The sequence below is a fragment of the Aristolochia californica genome, unplaced genomic scaffold (assembly GCF_029961685.1).
Source record: "Aristolochia californica isolate CCGP_79_NKW_82.1479 unplaced genomic scaffold, dmAriCali1.0.hap1 SCAF_14, whole genome shotgun sequence".
NCBI lineage: Eukaryota > Viridiplantae > Streptophyta > Magnoliopsida > Piperales > Aristolochiaceae > Aristolochia > Aristolochia californica.
In genome coordinates this window covers 2605359-2627263 of record NW_027181815.1, presented here as the reverse complement: position 1 = coordinate 2627263, position 21905 = coordinate 2605359, and the positions used below count along the sequence as shown (strand labels likewise).

At 36.6% G+C, this 21905-nt stretch overlaps 1 protein-coding gene across 1 annotated transcript; it reads left to right on the top strand.

The window, feature by feature from the left end:
• Nucleotides 1-726: 726 nt before the first annotated feature.
• Nucleotides 727-21085, top strand: LOC137950039 (protein ANTI-SILENCING 1-like). The gene is made up of 13 exons (XM_068796386.1): nt 727-903; nt 3186-3227; nt 7257-7656; nt 16095-16263; nt 17692-18245; nt 18464-18490; nt 19255-19347; nt 19563-19641; nt 19779-19869; nt 19989-20094; nt 20186-20302; nt 20582-20648; nt 20741-21085. Exons 3-12 carry the CDS (start codon nt 7276-7278, stop codon nt 20630-20632), a joined length of 1668 nt encoding a protein of 555 aa, XP_068652487.1. The 5' UTR covers nt 727-903; nt 3186-3227; nt 7257-7275; the 3' UTR covers nt 20633-20648; nt 20741-21085.
• Nucleotides 21086-21905: the final 820 nt, after the last annotated feature.

The window sequence follows — 21905 nt, the reverse complement described above, 5'->3', positions numbered from 1 at the left end:
GATTGATTCAATACGAAAAATCATTTGGTACAAAACCTGCGAAACGGTTATCTTAGTCGTCCCATCATGATCAAACGATTGATCATTTTTTACCCTCTCTCCTTGCGTGCACTTTCTGTTCTCTCCCTACTGAATTACGATAATGAGACACATTAAAATTCAATATGAGTCCCCTACCATAAAAACAAAGAAAAAATAGGAGGGAGGGATCACTTCTTGAATGAAAAATAAATAATTTAATATTTAAATAAAATAATTAAAATCTAATATATTATATGGCCCTGTACAAATATGTTCAAGACACACACACACACACACACATATATATATATATATATATATATAATGTTCAAATAAGAAAGAAGGAATGAGGATATGGTCGAATGGTAAAATTTCTCTTTAGAAAATTGTGTGTATATCGACATAAAAAAATATTTTCTACTACACTTTTTATTGGGTATATTAATAAAAAATAATTTTACTAGGTAAAGTAGATTATATTATAATTCATTTTCACTTACACTAATGTACGTTTAAAATGTAATTACCTGCACAATTCACGAGACCAATGACAGTAATTTGCATATTTTTCAGGCGACGTTAATTAACATCGTCGTTAAATCCCATGGCTTGGAGCTGTAGCATCCTGCGTGGGCCTGGAGCCATCATTTGATGCCTAACGCGTTTTTGAGTTCATTTGCGGGCTGGAAGGGGGTCTCCCGCCGTTTTTGTTCAGTTCACCGAGGGAGGAGCTCTCTTCCCTTCATTCTCGTTTAATCGATTTAGTAACCGGGTTCCCGGTGTCGAACTGAAGTGGCACAACACCCTGTTTTTTCTCCATTCCCTGCACAGAAAAATTCTTCGTTGTCTCCGTTTGTTCTGGTACGGAGTCACGTATTTGAGGTTAGGGTCTTCAGTACATTGATTTTCTTCTTACTTCTTCGTCCGTTTGACGGTTTTTCTCCTATTACGATGATTAATATTTCATTATTGGTACCGGTTGTTTGCCTTTTTATGTATGGCATTTTCTGTTTTGATTCTATTAATGCTTCTGCGTTGCTCAGTGCGTTTTGAGGTAAGTAATTTTGTGCGCAATGAGTTCGAGTATCGTACTTGCATTAACTTTCCGCCCATGATTCAAAGCAAGTTGATTATAGGGTTTATGGCTTATAAGGCTCTTAGGTATCATCAATAGGTAAAGGGTGTTCGTTGAAATGCTGTTTTTTATTCCGCTAATATATCTTGCCGTTTTGAAGATTTCAATCATCATCTGTTTTTTTTTTTTTTTTTTGAATCCTTGTGGGTTCTGCCACGTTTAAATTCTGAACTCGTACCATTGGTAGCGCGATGTGTTATTGAACATTTATTTATTAAGATCCCACTATTTCAGAGAGTCTCTAGAGTACCTGTCACATAGACTGTACATTTTTTTTTTTTTTTTTTGCTGAAATGCTTTAATAGTAGATACTCATCATCACCAGATATACTATCCAGAAAAAAAAAAAAAAAGTCAAAAGCGTTCATGGTGGTTGTTCAACTTCCAAAAGATAGCTGGGTAACAGGGGACTCTGGAGCCTTTGTGGCATGATGTGTGGTCCCATGAAGTCCATTTAAATTTCCAGTGCTGATGACTATTTGTAGTTTTGATGGAGGTCGGGTCTGCAAACAAATGAACCCTGTCGATTGTCTCTAATGGGCTTGGACATATTAGTGTTTGTCACTAGATTGTCTAGAGTTTTGTGTGAAATTAGTTATGTAGTTACTCCCTAATCTGGTTTGATTTTGTGGCCAGCCAGCTAGTTTATTTGGAGACTTCTATTCTCTCTGTGGATAATCTCTGAGTGGTTGAAGGTGTAGAACTATCAAGTCTTGCCGAATGTCCTTACAACTGCTCTACTGTGTTGATTTGCCTTTCTGGGTGTTGATCCATGGATAATAGTTGTCCTGCATGAACAATCTAATTACTGTTGTTCATGATGGAACTATGGAACTTCCATGGTTCATTTTGGCTTAATGTCATAAACTTTGCTAATTCCTCAATTTGCAGAGTCAGACCTGTTCTTTGGGTCTGTAAACTTCAACGTTCAATATGTATTCAATCAATGCTTTCCTGGTAAAACATTTGGAAGATTGATCTGTTATGTCGTCTTCTAAAACGTGTGCTACCTTTTCTCCATTACAGAGGTATTGGTGCCACTGACATTTGCGGCTTCCAGTAGTCAATATTGCGGTATTTAACCGCTTGGAGTTAAATATCTGTTCTGCCACTCAACTGTTTAAAACTAGCAAAGAAACTGGACCTTTGAAGTTGATCTTAAATCTGAGATGTATAGATCAGTTTGCGTTGATTTAACTGTTGATTTGCATTATTCTATTACATATGTGAGCAGATGTTTATGATGTGTCTTATACAATATTTTATTCTATTTGTATGATCAATGCAAAACATCAAGAACACTTGGCATTTTGGAGGAGTTTGGAAATTTATCTGCAGAAGTTAGAGTTGTAGGGATTTTAATGCAAAAGGACAATGCTAGTTAGCAACTTAGAGGATCAAAAAGCTTGTTTTAGTTAAAACTGGACTAAAAACCCTAACCTACTAGTGCTTGAGCTGAATGAGGATATTGAAGGCCAATCCCGTTTGACTAGAAAACATTTGTTATATTTTAAGCTTTTTTTTTTGGGTGTGGCATTGTGCATATGGCTGTGTGTTAGCTACTTTACTTAATTTGGAATTCACTAATGGCATAAGTGTGATATTTTGATCGATCCATGTGAAGCTATTGTGTGAAAAATACTGCAGTTTTAAGTTTCTTGTTGTTGGAGGATAATTACAAGTAGTAAAAAAATTCCTAAATATAGTTGGACGTGGAACTGTTTATAGTTGTTTTTTGCAGTTACATCTTACCTTGTGCACATTGTGAAGAGCTTTCTTTGTTTGGTTTAATTTCAAATTTTGATTTTTTGAGCTGGGACTACTCAATGTGCACCCTTTTTTTTTGTATGTCTCTGGCTTGTGAAATGACGGCAACCACTAATGTTATTAGATTGTTCCTTCAAGTCTTCTGCTTAGATTTCTGTCTTTACAGTTCGTGATCCTCTTTCGTCTTTTCTTGTTCTTTATTTCCATTTATAGTTCTTTTCTTTAAATGCTTTTTATTTGACCTCATATTTACTGTAATTAGGTGTTGATCATTACGTTATGGGGCCACTTTTGATTAACAAAGGTATCCTTTTATCATCATGTTTTTCTTAATGTTTTACTTGCATTGCCATTTCTTTGTAGTGTGCTTCATTCAAGGTTGTAATCGAGATAAGGTTGTAGATTTTGTTATTTTATGCTTTATATTTTTATTTATGAATTTGCATTTACTATTATTTGTTGTATAAATTTCTCTTATTAGGATTGCTTGTTTTTAATATGATTATCTTGATCATTGAACTGCTGAACCAAACTAATAGTTTTCTTTTTCTTGGTAGGGTAAAAGGTTGTGTGGTGGTTCATTTATATCAGTTAGTTACCTATATATGCTTGAAAAGTTTCATAATTTGCTTATACCATTGAGATTTCCAAATACCTAAATATCCTTTTTATATCTCACAAGAGACCTAGTACCTTGACATCATATTTGGTTAATTGAAAAGTGGAAATTCATTGAATTTACTTTATGGATGAGAGGCATTGTGAGGAAGAGATTTTTTTAAAACAATGATTTTTCTCAATATGACAACATGATGAATCAGCAAAATTTAGTGAATATTTGCTTTTTCCACAATGAACTAGGTTTTTTTTTTTTGTGATATATTATAAGGGTATGTGGATACTTTTTGAAGTTGCAAGGGTATGCCGGAAGGCATACAATGGTTTAGTACGTAGGTAATATATTTTTCCTTTTTCAGGTGACATTATATGTATTTTTTTTCTTGAAAAGATGCTGATTTTTATTAAGAGAAAGCTCAAACGAGCAGATTACAAGGGGGGAAGCCTTCCCCAATAATGAGAGATTACTGGGAGGTTCTAAATTTTCCCAATTTATCAGCCAAAGAATTGACTGATCAAGGAACTAGGTTCCAATTACAATGAATAGATGACACAATGTCAGCAATACAATCAGTAATAGGCCAGTGGCGCCAAGGGGGGGAGCTATCTTTTGAGCACCAGCTGATGGCAGTTTTATAATCTCCTTCAATAAACAGCTTGCCATGGAGACGCTATTTGAAGATTAGAAAGCCGAATAGAAGAGCACTTACTTCAGCAGTATGTGAATCGGCAATGCCCATCGGCCCTGCATAAGATAGAATAGGTTCTCCATTGTTGTCTCTGAAAACACCACTAGATCCAGCCAACCTAGGACAACCTAAAGCACTGCCATCAAAATTGAGTTTGATGCAGTCGCAAGGGAGAGGATCCCAGGTGGCCATAATCAGAGTTCTGCACGGGCCCACCATATGCGCGATCAAACCCCAATTTTCCCAAAGGGAAACACTCGATAAAGAGGCAAACTCCTTCTTGGTATGTAACCAACTCGAGATAAGGCCCACTGCATGAGAAGCCGTGTTTTCCGGTATGCTAGCCGTGGAGTTGAATCTCTGGTTATTGCGCTCGAGTCATAGGCACTATGGGACATGTGCAAGGCATGTCGAGAGAATTAGCTTGCCCAACCTAGGAAGGCAGATCCCCATAATTATCTCATAGGTTCCAAAGAGGCTCTGATGTAGCCCCATTTGGAGTCCAATCTTCTGAAAGATCTTCATCCAAATTTGCCAAGAGAAATCACAATGTAATAGAACATGCTGGACTATCTCATCGCTCGTACCACAAAGGGGACAAGTACGATCGGGGGCTGTGTAGCCTCTGCTATGGAGGTTGTTAGAGGTGAGGATCTGTTCCCTTAGGGCTGTCCACATGAAAAATTTGATTTTACTAGGCGCTGAGAGCTTCCATGCTAAGTTTACCTTGTGCTCCTGCATGTTGTAATCTTGCTTTCTGATATGAGATTAGGCGGATGCAACTGTGAATCGGCCATTAATATTGGGCTTCCATGTCAATTTATCAACTACATGCTCACGGATAGTAATGCTGCTGAGTCTGGAGAAGAGAGACAAAAAAACTGAAGTTTCCTCATCATTTAATCCTCGACGAAACGTTAGACTCCATGAGTGGTCTCTCCAATAATTTGCCACTAATCAGGAGAGGTTCCCTCGCCACCCTAGAGAGCCCCGGGAAATCCTCGAAGAGGGGGTGGGGGTCGTGCCATTCATCCGACCAAAAGACGAGGATCCTTCCATTGCCTGTGTGAAAGGAAGTTGCATCTCTGAATATTGGGAGGAACTTTTGAATTGATTTCCATATCGGGGATAGGAGGCAAGTAAAGCCATTCTCCCTCCACCAAGCACCTGAAGGTTGAAGATAGAACCTGACCATATCTCTCCATAGGTTGTTATGCTTGATGTTGAAGTTCCAAATCTATTTCAGCATAAGGGCAATGTTCAACTCCTTCGTAGGCCGGATGCTTAAACCACCCCGATTGCGAGGCATGCAAATATCCTTCCAACTCACCAAATGATATCTGAAGGTATCCTCTGATCCTCTCCAGAGAAAATACTGACAGATGGCGTCAATCCTGTAGCAAACAGAGGCCGGACAGTGCATGAAGGATAATAAATAGTTTGGCAGTCTTGCCAAACAAGACTTGAGGAGAGTGAGTCGCCCTGCAATAGATAAAAGCTTGCCCCTCCAAGTAGTTAGTCTCTTTTCAAATTTTTTAATAAGGGGGGACCAAAGCGTCGTTGAAGGCCGAGAGTCAAAGAGTGGGAGTCCTAGATATGTAACTGGCAAATTTCCCAATGAGCACCCCAAATAGTCAGCCATACCCTGAAGCACAGATGAGTCGATGTGATAGCCTAGGAGAGTGGTTTTAAAAAATGGAACACATGTGGTGGATTGTAGTCGAAGTTGATGACTCAAGTGGAAGAATTGATTCTTGTTAGGTACTTAGCTCATAGGCTTGAAACTCCAAAGCTGGTGGAATGTTGAAAGTTAGGCCCTTAAACTAATCTATGTTTGAGTAGCCCAATTTAGTGCATAAACCCAATGTTGGGCTACAAGCACTTAAATGCACCTAGCTTTTGGTAGCCCTTTCACTCTTGTGATAACTTTCACTTTGATTGCCGCTTACTCTTCAAGAACATGACAATGCATTCTATGGTGACTTCTCGCTATATTTGTTGGCTCTTCTGACCTTTATGACAATTCTCACTCTCTCACTAGATGAATGAAATAAATGGTGAATTTCATGTTATGTAAGGGGGAGAAACACAAGCAATTATGTTACCGGTTTAGTTTGGTTAAGATGGCCTACTTGATATGATTCCTCATAATTTATGCGTTAAAGATAAGTTGATTGGTGAAAAGCACTCATTGTTTGGAATCTTCTAAGGACTTTTTGGTTTAGGATTTGACTTCAATTATGCAACCAAATGTGTGGATTTGAAGTATAAACCTGGTTTAGGGTTTGACTTTAATTATGCAACCAAATGTGGATTTGAAGTATATACTTAATTTACTTAATCTTGTGGGATCACATGATCAATCACTTTGGAGTCAAGTTGATTTGAGTTGATGCAGAAGAAGTGAAGATGATTCAAGGTTCATCTTTAAAATTGGAGTTGACGGTTATTTTATCTTGATGGCCATAGATGGTTAACACTTTGGGAATCCAAATGATCTAATTTTGCAATTAGTGGTGTATTGTACGTCTTTTCAGATTTGGTGAGATGACCCAAAGTTCATGGTGAAGTGATTAGTTTAACCAATGAGATTAAGCGCTTTTAGAACATGACAAGCATACATAGTTTCTTCCCATTGTGATACACCCTCTTTTTTTCTTTCCCACTGGAAGGTTTCATTATTCTCTCATTTGGTTAGTTTTTCTCGTTATGTTTATTCTTCTTTTGGAGTTCTCTAAGTTGAATCTTGAGGAATATGGCATCGTATCCATCATCTATTTGACCCTTTGGGCTTGCTAGGTCTAATGCCCTTGACTCTAGTTGTACCTTTTTATAAAAGTTTTGGAGTGTTGTAAGGATACTTTGGGGTTTCGTATTTAGTTTCTCTCGATAAAATTTCATGGTTTCCCTTCTTGATTGTAATTCAACTATTGATATCCTAAAATCAACTTCAAATTTTGTGCATTCATATATTGTCATTTGCTATTGCTAGTTCCTTCATAAAGATCTTTGTTATTTTTTTCTAGGTTTTTGAATCACTTTGAGATGTCTGCTTCAAATGGAGATATGCCTGTCACATACAATTTCGAGGAAGCAAATCATGGAAATGAGCCCAAATTTGAATGGGGTAAAAAGAGAGGAGTTGGTGGAGCAAAAAAAGATGTCCAATTCTACGAATCTTTTACTTACGATGGGATTGATTACTTTCTCTATGATTGTGTATATTTGTACAAAGAAGGTGACCCAGAGCCATATATCGGCAAACTAGTGAAGATATTCGGGAAAAAACACGAGAGGAAAATAAAAGTTGTTTGGTTTTTTCGTCCAATTGAGATTTCTAATTGGTTGGGTGATATCAAGCCTCTTCAAAATGAGGTATTCTTGGCATCTGGCGAAGGTGTTGGTGTTTGGAATCTCAATCCTCTGGTAAATTTGGATATTCAGTTTGTACTCCTGAAATGACATTTCTTCATACACGTCCTATAACTTTTGGCACATGGTATCCTCAATTTTTTGGGTTGTCCTAGTTACATGAACTTCATTGGAATTGATCTTGTGCCAACTATAAGCTTGGTTGCCCTTGTCATGTTTTTTAAGCTTCCGTATCATTTGTTTTCTAGTTTTGATGAAATTATGGGTTTCATTTGGAGATGTTTTATTATCATTTGTCATTTGATATCTAAGAAAAGAAATGCTCTACACTATATTTCTACAACTTAACTCTTTTATATGGCATTAGTAGTTTCATTATCATTTTGTTTTATGTTTTTTTATTCTTGTGCTCTTTGTGGAGTACTTTTATCCAACAAAATCGTGGTATGTTTAATTGTACTCGGTGTCAGTTTCTTTGATCTTCTAGTGTATTAGCTGTCCTTAAAAATATATTGTCAGACACTTGCAATGGATCACTTTCCAGTAGATGGGCACGGTTGAAAGTATGTTCTCTATAGAAAGATCTAGAGTTGGTGTAGGGAAACATTATCTGGCTATAAAACATGATGAAGATATTTTAGATGAGGAGATGATGGCCATTCCTTTAGTAAATGGTCCACCTGGAAAGAGTAGGTATGGTCCTTTTTGTAGATACCGAAAATTTTGTTAAAAAAGGGTTTTAGGGTGTTGGATCGTTCATAAAGTGGAAAAGATTGTGAAGAAATTTAGGTAGTATAAAATCATGATTGCACAATAAATTTATGGAGGGAGGAATCTCTTGTTGCTAGGTTAAAAAAAAAAGATGTCATATGCATACGTTTTGTTTAGTGGATAGATTTGTTAGTGGGAATAATTCTACATAGATAAGTGTTATGAAAAATACATAGTTATTAGTCGGAAAAAGACTTCTTACTCCGGCTAGTCACTTTAACATGGTATCAGAGCCATAAGATCCTGGCATCAACAGGTTTTCAAACTTTTCTCTCCATCATAGCCCTGCTTCAACTTCAGGCGAAGTAAAAAACTTAATTTTTTTGCTGGTCAGCAAAAAAGGTTGGTTCTTTCCCTCTTCTCATGTTATAACAAAGTGGATAATAGCTTGTTGTGCTGCTTATGCAGTTTTTCTATGCTATTATGCTCCTAAGACTGTTGTTTGACTACTGTAAGGCAGTCATATGCCACCACAGACCCTTTTTGTTTTAGTTTGATGATATCTTGATTGGAAGTAGATTAAAGGTCCAACTTATGTGTTGTTGCTGTTATAAGTTTGATTGGATTGAGAAATGTACTGAATTTTCTGGAATTGATCTCATTTTCTCTGGTTTAGTGCTATTTTAGCTGGATTTGGTCTTCCTTTTCTATTAATTGATTGTTGGAAGTTTGGGGTTTGCATTCTAGCTTCTGTGCAGGCTTGAGTAGTAGTTTATGTCATTTACATTATATTGTGTGTGGTGTACGGGGATAAAGAAACAACAGTACTTTTGTAGGCAAGAGCAGCTGACTTGGGGGTGTCATTGAGAGATCAGTAATAATATATTACTATGGGCAAACAGCTTCCGTTACTTGCTCCCCATTCTATCCTCTGTTATAAGGAATTTTTTTAGAGAGGTAATGCTTTTTTGTGCTCACAACCACCTTGCTGTGGTTGAATGGCAGCTCCCCTTCCAACTTGACTTAAACTAAACTTTGATGGTCCTCTTTTGGTAACCCGGGCCCTGCTGGGTTGGGTGGGATCTTTTGGGACAGCTCTGGTCAGCTTCTTCTTGCCTTCTCTGGACCAGCTGGGCTTTATAGATCAAATGAAGCAAAATCGAGAGCTTTTTCAAGGGACTTAGGCTGTTCAAGCAAAACTTTGGGTGGTCCCTAGTAGTGGAAGGTGACTTAGCGTTGGTTATTGGCTGTGTTAGCAAAAAGGCCTCTGCACCGTTGTGCCTTCAGCAAGTCATATAGCCTGAAACTGAGAACCGAGGTCAGTAAACTTAGAGGCAGATCTTCTTGCTAAAGTAGGTGTATCCAAGCTTCCCTGACCTTTGGGCCTTCTCTTGATCTCTAGATTGGTTTAGCCCAGATTGTATTTTATTTTGTTTTCTATGTTGTACCCTAAGTTTCCACTGCTATTTTAATATAAGCTACTTGCCATTTTGAAAAACAACAGTTGCATGCTGTTTGGTTTGTCTTACCAGTGAATGATGGCAAACCTAGCTGAAGAGATCACTCTAATAAATTTTGAAGGGTCTGAATATAAAGAGACTAATTCTTAGTGCCATTACTGTTAGTGTTGAATGCTTGCTGTACAGGGGCATGGCCCTTTTCTGGGACAATTGGAATTGGTGCTCTTTCTTTTTCAAATTACTCCTGTGATTTATTTATTTATTTATTTTTTTGGAAAACTGTGATAGCTTTTATTGATCAACTTAGGATTAGTATTACAACATAAGGTACAACCTAGAGTACCAACAGCTCAAGAGGCTAAAGCTCAAGCAAGGCCCTGAAATTGAATGTTGCCAATTATTTGTTCTTGTCAGGTTCTATTCAAATCTTTTGGGAAGCTAAGAAAAAGCTCATGTACTATAGAGATGATCCTCTAAATGCTGTGATCGAGGATTGGGAATTTGATAACATTAAAGTAATGATGTAGTTTGGAAATAGTATGGAGACACATATTAGTGCCCAAATTGTGATGTATGAAACTGCTAAAAGAATGTGGAAAACCTTAGCCTTCTTATTGTCGCATGATGATGTATTTCCTGTATTTATGAACTATATACAAAGTATTTCCATTTGATGCATGACATTTACAGTTTCAGGATATTTCAGCAAGGTGATAGGGGGTGTTACAAAAAATTATTGTGTACCATCCTTTTACCAGTTGCTTGCTACTGAAGATGTGTCTACACTGGAGAAATCCTTATATAGTGTTCTGAGGGCAGGCAGTGTAGTTACTTCTTTTGGGGATAAATCCATGAAGGGTTTGGATGCTTCTGCTATAAACTTAACCCCCACATCTAATAGAGTTGACAATTAAAGGGGGTGTGAGGGTGGTGTCAAGGGATGAGGTTGTGATGGAGGGTCATGCAGAAAGTAAATGTTTTCATTGTGGGCAATCCAATCATTACTTAGATAAATGTTGGGATAAATTAGGTAGACCAACATGGGCAAATTCAAGTGTCCTCGAAATTGGTGACTCAGTAAGTAGTGGTGAAGTTGAATCAACGACCGCCCTTCAGAATGGGATTTGGAAGCTAGTGTTGAAATTGGGACAAATGTCCTCATCCACGAGTTCAACTGGGATCCTCATCCATTGCCAGTGCCACTTTTTAGTATCAGGCGAGGATGTCTACCTTGTTAGGTCTCAGTTTGTGCTCCATTTAGTTTGTACTCAATTTGTGTTGTGCATGTTTTTGGCTGATTGTCGTTTGTCTAAGCGCCTATATGTAGGGGGAGTGTTAGCGGGAATATTCCCAGATGGTAAGTTGAGAAAAGTCACATAGTTATTGGTGGAAAAAGATCTTCTAATGGGTAATCATTTTGGGACTAACCTGAATTCAATTTTAATAAAATTTCTTGTTGCCTTGCTTTTACTCGACTTGCATTGCCCATGTGGATTGTGTTGATGATCAGCACCTTGGTTGTTTGGTGCATTTGTTATGAAAAAATAATCAGTTTCTTTTGTTCATTGGCTCTTAATTGAGCGTGGTTGGCTTTAAAGTTGGTCTTATGATGTAGGACAATAAGTACTCCAGGTTCTAAATTTCCAATAGATGCTGAATTAGGTCACAATAGCACTGACTAAACAAATTAGAAAATATTAATTGCATGCTAACACCATAAGAAAAATAACTTAAACAATGAAAATATACTAAAATCACTACAAACATGCAAAACAAGCATTAACTAAAGGAGAAAATAGCATAGGAATGAAACTTCTTAACAAATCTGGGAGGATAAAGGTAAATAAAGCTCCAAAGGGCTCAAAACAGGTTAGGAAACAAAAAGGATGTTATTATCTAGGTTTGTCTTGCTTTGATTTACTCAATCCAAACAAGATAAGCAAATTTTAATGAAAGAACTGAAGGTGAATGAAAAAATTAATAGTGAGCTGCTGTAATTGAAGCAAGTAGTCCTGAAATTTGAAGAAAAGAGGGTCAAAAGAGGACAAACAACAACTTTAGTTGTGCCACAGTACAAAATTCTTTCTTATTGCAATGACGTTACTGTGAAAAAATAATTTGTTTGGAATGCAAAAATTAAGAGAAAAACGAAGAAAGGAGGAGAAAGGTGTTATGCACGCAATAACATTATTATTTTAGTGTTTTCTTTAATTTACTTTATTTTATTTCAGTTTTAGGTCATAGGGGTATTTTTGGAATATTTTATTTATAGGGGTATTTTTGGAATATTTTATTCATAGGGATATTTCTGTAATATTTTATTAAACCCTAACAGGGTGAACCCTATTTAAGGGGTAAGAGTAATGAGAAAAGGAAGCATTGAAGTATTAAGAATTAGGTTAAATTTAGCGTAAGAGGCTTAGAGTTTTCCTCAACGAGCTCTAGGGTATCAAGCTTCCCTTTGGCTTGATCTTCGTTTTCGTCTTCCCCATGTCTTCCTACTACCCCTATGGTAATGCTTGGAAGACCCGTAACCCGTGGCAGATTGCAGATCCTCCCAAAGAATCCACGTGTCAGATCCGGGACAGTATCAAAAGGTAGGCATCACACCTGATTTTTTGAATTCACTTCCAAGAGAGTGAGATCTCTTCAAACCCTAGCAATATAATTCTGGAATTTCCTTCATTGTATGCCAATGAATGGACTCTGGTGCCTTTAAATACCACAAGCCCAAGATTTAATTGCCCAGATTAAAACATCTTATTGATTGCAATGAAGCTCTAAGGTTTAAAACTTAAAAGAATGCCAATGGACCTTAAACCGACATTAAATAGTTCAACTAAAATAAAAAATGCAAATTATAAATAAAACACATTTGTATGACTCAAGACAAAGCCCAACTTAAACATAACCTATTGATAATAAAAACGAAATTGCAACTAAAACCCACCTAATTTTCTAAACCTACTGATTAACAAAAATCTTGTGATTCTGACTTTCTTGGAACTCTTGATCCCTATCATCTTGTTTCTCCCAAAATGATTAATCGAAACTGTGAAGCTTGTTTCTGACTAATAAATATAGGATTCTTTAAAAATCCAAACCAATGTGGGACAACTCTCCTACATGCTGCATCTCTTGACTCTTAACCAACAAGTCTAAGACATATACCACATTTATTGTTGCCATATTCAATTCTTCTTGGGTTGTGTTTAGGAATGGCTATGGGTTGGGTTCATTTTATGTGGTGAGTTAAACTATTTTTTAAATGGGTAGACTTGAACTTGACCCATTCTTGAAAGGGTTAGACATGAAAACTAGTTGCTCTTTGGCGTTTTCCTTCTCTTTGAGTTTGTCAGATTCTGACGTTGAAATGTTCAATTATCAATCTGGTCTAGAATTCCTCTTTTATTGCATAGACTTTATAAAGCTATTGTAACTCTGAAGGGTAGTCTTCCTAACTTTGATTCGGATACTATCTAGTTGAATTTGGCTTTTGGTTTCTATATCGATGTTCTCTAGCCCTTCGAATTTATTTTCAATTCCATTCAAAACTTGGTCTTGCTAGAGCTCAACAAGCAGCCCCAAGTTCTAATCCATTGACTTGTGGAGGCCGTCGAGGAGGAGTTTGTTTAGCAAGGTATTGATGTTAATGTACATTCTAGTTGGAGGGGGAGCTTTAGTAGCAAGGTATTGGTGTTAACAAATTTTTCTATAAAAATCTATTTGATAATTTCAACCATGAATTCATGTGAGGAATTTTTGTAAGACAAGGTGTAGGACAAATTATCTCTGTTGAGCATGTTTGATCATAGAGTCATCTACAAGTCATCCCTTTGAAGTAAATTGAGCAATTGATTGTGTCAATCTGGGCGCTTATAATCTATATGCACCAACATTAGGGGAAGTGTTGGGGTATATTTATGCGAATAAACTAGTGAAGAAGAAGTAAACTTCTTACATGAAAAGGAGCCTTGTGGTTATGGTATTTGTCACTAAAGTCAACTATGATGTTTGAGTTCCACTCTAATTAGGAAAACAATGTAATTTACTTTCATAAATACAAGATAATAAGGGGTTGATTGGATTATGCCCCACAACCCTTCTATTTCACTCCCAAATTTCATGTTGTGCATTATGTGTCCAAATCTAACACTTTTATTGGAGATGAACATGCCAAAAAATTGGCTTTTGTGGGGTCGTTAAAGATTTTTGTGAGAGTTGCTAATGTTTAATTTTGTGAAAAAGTTTCATTATCTCACATGATTAGTGATACTTCCTCCATGGCTTGAAGTTAAATATATTTTCATAAACTATTTGTTGTTGTTGCAACCCCTGGACATTTTTATATCAGACCAAAATTGTATTTTCGTTTTTGTTTTTTATTTTTATTTTTGGGTTCCTAGGTTGTGTTCTCCCATACGCTTAAGTGTTTTACTTTTGATTTTTTTGTTAAAGTTGTAAGTTGTTTTTGTTTTTTGTGTGGAGACTTGTTTGAGGAAGTGTATATAGAGCAACTTCTTGGATATGTTGCTCAGCTGGTGTCTAGAAAAGCATGTCGATTACATTAAGCTATCTATGACCTTAAGCAAAGTTCTAGAGTGTGGTTCAAGAAATTCAGTCATTGTTTGTATTGCAGAGAATTCTTTGTAATCACTCATTATTTGTATTGGAGAGGTCATTTGGACAGTGTTGATTGCGTACATTGATGATATAGTGCTATTTGGCAGTACAGAAAGAGTATTGACTAGGTGAAAGAACATTTGGTAAATCACTTGTTAACCAAGAATTTAGAGATGTTTAAATACTTCATCGAGATTGAAGTAGAAGCAAGGTAGGTATTGTCTTGACTCAAAGAGAGTATGTGACTGATATGCTACATGAATTTGAGTTCTAGGAGCTAAATCCATTGAAACTCCTATAGAAGTTGGCCATAGTCTTCATGAGGAGAACAACGATGAACGTAGAGATAAGACTATGCACAAAAGGTCGGTAGGCAAGCTTATTTATGCCACAATGATTAGACCTGATATAGACATTGTAGTGAGTGTGATTGACTAGTTTATGGAGCACCCACAAAAAAACTCACATAGAAGCTACATTGAAAATATTACGCTATTTGAAGGATGCACCAAGAAAAGGGTTGTTGTATGAGCCACATAGGTATTTGTAGATTGTTGGATATCCTAATGCTTACTATGTTGGTTCTAAACTAGATCAAAGATCTACTTCAAGATATTGTGTTTGTTGGAGGCAATTTAGAAAGTTGGAAAAGCAAAAAGCAAGTTGTAGTTGCCCGTTCCAGTGCAAAGGCTGAGTATAGAATAATGGCTGATACAGTTAGTGAGTTTTTGTGGGTGAAATTTGTGTTACAAGAATTGGGCATCCTTGTTAAAGACGCTATGGTTATATATTGTGACTATCAAACTGCCGTATTTGTTGCAAGTATTCTTGTATTTCATGAAAGGACTGAACTTGTGGTAGTTGATTATCACTTGATCGGATTATGCTGTCATGAGTGGAGCGGTAGTTACTCTCTATGTGAAGATTACTGATCAACTTGGTTATGCGTTAACCAAACCTCTAAGAAACAATATTATGGGAATTTTTTGTACCAAGCTGGGGCTTCTAGATATATATGTTCGAACTTGAGAGGGAGTGTTAAAGTTGTAAGTGTCAAGGGTATTTTGGATATTTTACATACTTAGTTTTCTCCACTAGTGTTAAGAGAGTGTTCGTCTATTTACTTTTCAGGGTTGTATGATGTATATACTAGGAGATATAAGTAATTGAGTCTAGAGGGGTGTTTATATCTTCCTACTACGTGTTCATTGAAATGATTTTTTTTTTTAAATGATTGAAATGATTTATTTAATAAAAAGAGATCGAATTTTGACCTCTAAGAAGAGTGTCACACACTGCAGCACTTCTGAATTTTCTTCTTCCTCTTCTCTCTTTCCTCTCTCTACTCTATTCTATCTCTTCCACTCAATTTTACAGTGCTGTTCATGTTTAGTGTTTTTTTTTGCTGGTTCCTGGGTTTGTCTCCTCCCATTTGCTGTAGTGTTGTTTATTGTTTTTCCTCACATTGCCGAAGTACTTAATAGTTCCTAAGATCTTTTATGTTTTGTTAATGAAAATCTAAAAGGAGTTTTGATTTATACAACAAGGACCAAGTTGATCTCCTATGCTAATCATAAAATTAAAGTATTGGATTTGTTAAAAAGTTACCTTTTGTACATGTTTTGATGATTTTAAAGTATAAAATGTGCCTAAACTAATAAAAAGAAAATTGTCTTCTCTGTCTATAATGTTTCTCAGGAGGTACTTGTTGGCAAGTGCAATGTCATGTGTGCATTGAAGGACAAGAGAAACCCACTGCCATCGAGCGAAGATTTGAAAATGGCTGACTTCATCTTCTATCGTACATTTGATGTTGGAAAGATGACAATATCTGAGTATGTTGATGACAAAATAGCTGGAGTAGAAGGTATGATTGCCATCTTCTGTCCATTCTGTATCCAAGGCATTGTTACTTCTTCTAGAGATGTTTGAATGCACATGCACATAGCTTTGGTGTATTGTTGGTTACTTTGTTAAATATTCTTGTTAATATCTGCATTGCCCTGAATTTTCTTAATTTCTTTAAATGTGATGTTCACATTGTATTGAATTTTGGTTTTTGTCATCCTGCAATGGAAACGATTGTTTTGATTATGTATGAGTTTTGCGTTTTGCACTTGGTTACCTTCAAAGCTCTAGTGGTGCAAGTTATCATGTTTTATTGCTTCTTTCTTTTCTACAGTGGCTCAGAATCTAATCAAGATCTTTTCAAAGATTCAAAATGATTGTATTGTGTTGCACAATCCTATCATGTTATTTTGTTTAGTTTTAGCGTATAAATTTGTGTTGCTATCTGTAGGGTTTGTTTGCAAAAGCTGTTTTAGGTTGGTGTTTTGGTTTGTTACTTTTAGATTTTCCTCAATTTGTTGAGTCTTTCTATGCTTCACTTGTTGCATTTGCTTCAAGATATGATGCAATGCAAAATAAATTATGCTTGTCTTGTCCTATAATTTTGAATTTCAAGGACTTGTTTCTTTTATTTTAGTTTATATTTTAAAGGGAATATCTGTGACTTGTTTGTCACTTGCACAATGGCCATAGCGGGGCATTTTTTTCTTATGGTGAGGTCTTGGTTTTGCATCTGGTGGGAGGGAAATCTCTTTTTGTTATTGGGAGGGGTGGAAGGCTGATATAACTGTGGTTGAAAATAAAAACATAAAGGGAAATTGAGAAAGCATTAGATCAGTTACATAAAAAAATAAAAAAAATAAAAAAATACAAGAAAAAGTTGTGTGGGCCTTTAGCTCAATAAGCACTTTGGGGAGTTCTTGTGCGAAGCCTTGGGTTCAAGTTCGGCCTTGGTATGGGTTCAACAACCAAAAGATAAAGACTTTGTTTATTTTAAATTGTTTCAAGGTGTTGGGAGAAAAAAATACATTTATCTTATGAAGTTTCTCTTTAATTGATGTAGTTTTGATCACATAATCTCTCTTGTGGAGTTCCATATTGTTGAATTTCTAGAAAGAGAAGAACTTCATTGACTTGATGTAATTTGAATACATGAGCATCTATTTATAATAGAGAAAAGAAGTAGAATCCAATTGCAATTAAATTACCTTTATCCCAGTTACACCCAAAATTAAACACTAAAAGATAAGTCCTAGAATAATTGAACAACTGAACATAAACTGTTCTTCAACACATATTTTAGCAAGGTTGAACTTTTTATTGATGAGAAACTACCAACTCAGCTACTATATCAGCCCCTAGACTTGCCTAGGCAATTATGCGGATTATTACAGCTTTTGAATGCTTTTCTAATTCATCTTGCATTTGCTAATGCACTGCTTCGCAGTTAGGTATTTCTTTAACAGAGTTGGTGATCTAAAGCCTGCTTCTGTAGCCAAAGATGAAGGTCAAAGAAAAAATGGAAACAGCAAAGTAGGAACTGACAAATCTTCAGATGCAGGCATTCAGCCTGTGTTAAATTCAGAAAAAGGGGCAGAGAAAACGGTTGAATTGAAGGTTGAACAGAAACCTAATACAAACATAAATAACTTCATGGAAGTAATACCTGACCTGGTTAGTCATGGAAAACTTGATGAAGTTCGTGCTTGTCAAAATGAGGAGCGTGAGAAACATAGATCTGGCAATGATTCTGGCACACTAAACAACAGGCCTGTGAAGAAAATGAGGGTCTCTGAGACCTTGTCGAGATGTACAAAGGACCAACATGAAGTTGAGGCCGGTAGAGATCTTGGAAGTGTTTCTGGAGCCAAAACTTCAGATGTTGTAAAAATGAGGCGTGGGATTTCCTTCGATAAGGATAAAGCAGCTCAGGTTGTTGAACAGGAAAAGAATTCAACAGCTACTTCTAAGCCAGTAGAAGTAACCAGAAGACCAGATGCGGTATGTATTTCTCTATCCTCTTATGTATGTTTCTGCAGCATGGTTAAGCTGCTTCTCAATACTTAAAAATCATTCAGTATACCTATTGAAAAGCGATAGAAAAATTAATAAAAGTAATTTGGATTCATGGACCTACTTAGCATAAATACCTGGTCTTTGATTTGACTATTCCTTTGTTATGCTAATGCTCATTATTTTATTTTCTTGCCTTTCTGCAGGACAGGAGTAAATGGTTCAAGGCTCTTGTGAGTACCTTTTGGTTCTTATGATGTTTATCTTGTGTTCATGTTGGACAATCTGTGGCGATTGTGTAGTATTTGATTTGTTTTGGATTATATTTTTGAGTAACCTCGAGTCATGGCTACTAACGGTTGAGTGGATTGCTTTAGATAAATGTTTGGTTGTTTATCTGTCGAGTTAAAAGGTCTTGTTCCTTTTTAAAAAAAGTATAAAAAGGTCATAGTCGTTTGTTTTTCACGCTTTTTGACTTTTACATGAATGTCTACAACACTATGGGTGCTACACTCTTATTTCATGAGAGAGTCAGTGAAACAGAACATGAATAGATGAATAGAAGATGATGAATTTGAAACAGAGAATGAAAGAAACAATTCAACTGAAAACCAGCCAGCTGCGCTGTTTCTTGTTTGACTCTTAGCAAAAAGAACATGAACGTATTGTATTGCACAGAAATGCTCTCACAGGCCTGTCTTCAGAATGCTTACTGAATTTCTTAGTCAGATTATTCTATATGATAAATCTAATTGTTGTTTTTCATTTTTAGTCAAGTGTATGGTTGATCATTAAGTTGGATATTAGCTGTTGTATCTCTTCTACTGGCTTTGCTCTTTTGGAGGTTTGATTGGTTATATTCAAATACTTTCATGTTTAGGAAACTTGATTGCTCCTTATAGGGAGTTTTAAAATTTGGTAATTAATATACTGTTCTTTTGCATGGTTGGCCATCTTCACTAGCCTGATTGTAAGTTTATCTGTACTTTTTTGTCAGCCTTGGGAGGACAGAATGCAAACTGCTGAGCACCAAGGAACACTTCTGCTTCTTGAAAACTTGGATCCATCATTCACTTCATCTGAAATAGAGGTCTGTCTCCTTTATTTCAAATCTCTCGTTTACTCTCTTTTTTTTAATCTCTTTGTTTTCTTTTTATGTATATTTTGTTCCAAATCCCAGCCTCTTCATTAGTGTGCTCAACCATTAATGCTTAATGAGATCAACCAAAAGAACTATCAAATTATGTTGCTACTCTTTTTGTAAGTGCTTTCTTACTCAATAGACGTAACCATGATTTGGTTTAGGATATCATTTGGCATGGATTTGGGGCTAGTTGCACCGCTAAGGTTGTACCACGAACCAAGTTTTCTAGCCCGCATTCAGGTATGAGTATCTTATTAAGATTAGAAAGTTCTGACAGGTTTAGTAATTGTTTCACCCTTTACTATTAATTCTTCTCTTAGGTTCAAGAGAGACTTTGTGTAGCCATAACCCCATGACATGATGGATTGTTGTTCTAGGGAAAGCTTATGTTATTTTCAAGTCAAGAGATGCCACTACAAATGCACTTAAAAAATTAATTGAGGGATGCTTTTTGCTGCCAAATGGAAGGTTTGCGTCACTGTGATTGTAAATTTACATTTGCAGTGGTAGTGTGCAATTTTCCCCTTAAATTTCACTTCAGAAGAATTTGTTTCTTTAACCACTTTATTATTGGCTGGTATTTTCAGACCTCTAGTGTGCAGCAGGGGTACACCAAGGGAGCCAGGGAAGAAAGCAAAATTCTTTGGGCATCTGAGTGTTGACAATGTCAAACGTCAGCAACGAGAGGAAACAGTTACTGCCTCATCTTCTTAAACTACTTGCATTACTATCAACGTTTATTCTTTAAAAAAAATAATAATAATTTGAACATGCTGTTTTCCAGAGAAATGCGGTGTCTACATCACACTGTGCTCAGCCAAATACCATTGAGTACGAAATGTCAATGGAATGGAAACTGCTACAGGAAAAATCTGAAGTCTGGTGGAAGGAGTTATATAAGGTTAGCACATTGTGTATTTTTTTTCTTAAGTATACTATTTTCTTTGGCAATAGCATGGATTGGGAGAGACATGATGGATTACTCGTCAGTTCACAGTTTTATTCTCATCAGACATCAGACGGAACCCTTTTATTGTCTTAAGAATCCCTCTGCACCTATTTTGATATCAAGTAGTTCTCCTTTCATGTTCTTTCTAGTTGCTGGTGTCCCTTGTTGTTATTATTACCCATTTGGTGCATTCTTTCTTGTGGCCAATGAATAGTTCATTCTTTGTTTTAGCAACAAGGAGATGAGTTGAGAAAACTAAGAAGGAATCTCCAGGGGAAATGAGCAGCTGAAGCGGCTGGTAGGTTCGATTTTGAGATGCACAGTTCATGGTTTGGGTGGGTCTTCTGGTATTTGATATTTGAAGATCTTGATTCTTGGCTTTTTCATCAGGGTGCGTCCAAGGCCTTTGAGATATGCCAATTTAGATGGGGGATCGTCTTTATTTTTTGTTTGGGTTTGTATATTTCGCCCGGAAAGCTGTTTCACCTCCAAAAAATCACGAGATTCAAATGCAGCATCACAAGAGCAATTGCTTAAATGTGAAAGACAGAGAATTATGTTCTCACAGTAGAATCGATATGCATGTAAACTGTAGCGATGTATAATCCATTTTTGGCTGCAGAAGAAATCCCAAGAGGCATCGTTGGAATCTTTTTTCTTTTTCAATCTCACATTTTTTTTTTTTTATCAGAGTTTCCTTTTCTGGGGTGAATCGTTATATTTCTACACCATTAAAAAAGGGATCAATTAGTAGACTGGTACGTAATTTGCTAAAGAAATCGTTTCATTTCATATATAGTTTCTTCTTTCTTGTCTAAAGAAATTTGCTTCAGACGCGACTGGTCTCGCTCTTTTGCTTTTCTTCGTTCTAGCGAAGGCACGACGACGACTTTGGCTGTAGCTTCGTCTTCTTAAGACAAATGAAAGTCTTTTTCATCTTTTACCCAGAAGTGCATGAAAGCCACAGGTCGCAGCAAGGACCAACCCTGCGTTATAGTCGAAGATGAAAGCTTCCAAAAGACTTGGCCTGGCGTTTGGCGGTACAGCCAATGGGATTTGCAAACTGCGAACAAGTACATGTCTGGATTTAACCCAATTGACTTTTAACCTTGTTACTCGTTTGCCACGTGTCAGTAAAGCGGAAGGGCCACCCAGGACCTAACCTCCAGAAGCTTCCGCTCATATTCTTGGGCCCCAGTTGGATTTCTTCTGCATAACAGCACAAATTAACTTATTATCGCCATCTGCACCGCACAGGATTAACCGTACGATGAGCAAACGAGAAGTGGGGCCAATCCGATGCTCCGACTCTGGCAGCCGGATTCTTTTACTTTTTGTTAAGAGATGTGACATAAATACCCATATGGTAGCTCGAGCGCGAAGAAATAATAAAGCGTTAGCCGGTGGGGCAGTGTCGGAATTGAACTTTTTGGACAACTAGAGACCGCTCCGACAAATCTGGTGGAAGAAAAACTAATCCGACGGTCATGATTGTTTCTGGATGGACTTCACGCTTGCATTGAAAAGTTATCCACCTACTGATAAATAATAAAAG

What these genes read in the sequence shown, in the direction of transcription:
- LOC137950039 (XM_068796386.1), top strand. Translation starts at nt 7,276, where the DNA reads ATGTCTGCTTCAAATGGAGATATGCCTGTCACATACAATTTCGAGGAA. An exon ending in TTTGGAATCTCAATCCTCTG is followed by an intron (nt 7,657 to 16,094) that starts GTAAATTTGGAT and finishes AATGTTTCTCAG; the next exon opens with GAGGTACTTGTTGGCAAGTG. An exon ending in TTTTTGCTGCCAAATGGAAG is followed by an intron (nt 19,870 to 19,988) that starts GTTTGCGTCACT and finishes TGGTATTTTCAG; the next exon opens with ACCTCTAGTGTGCAGCAGGG.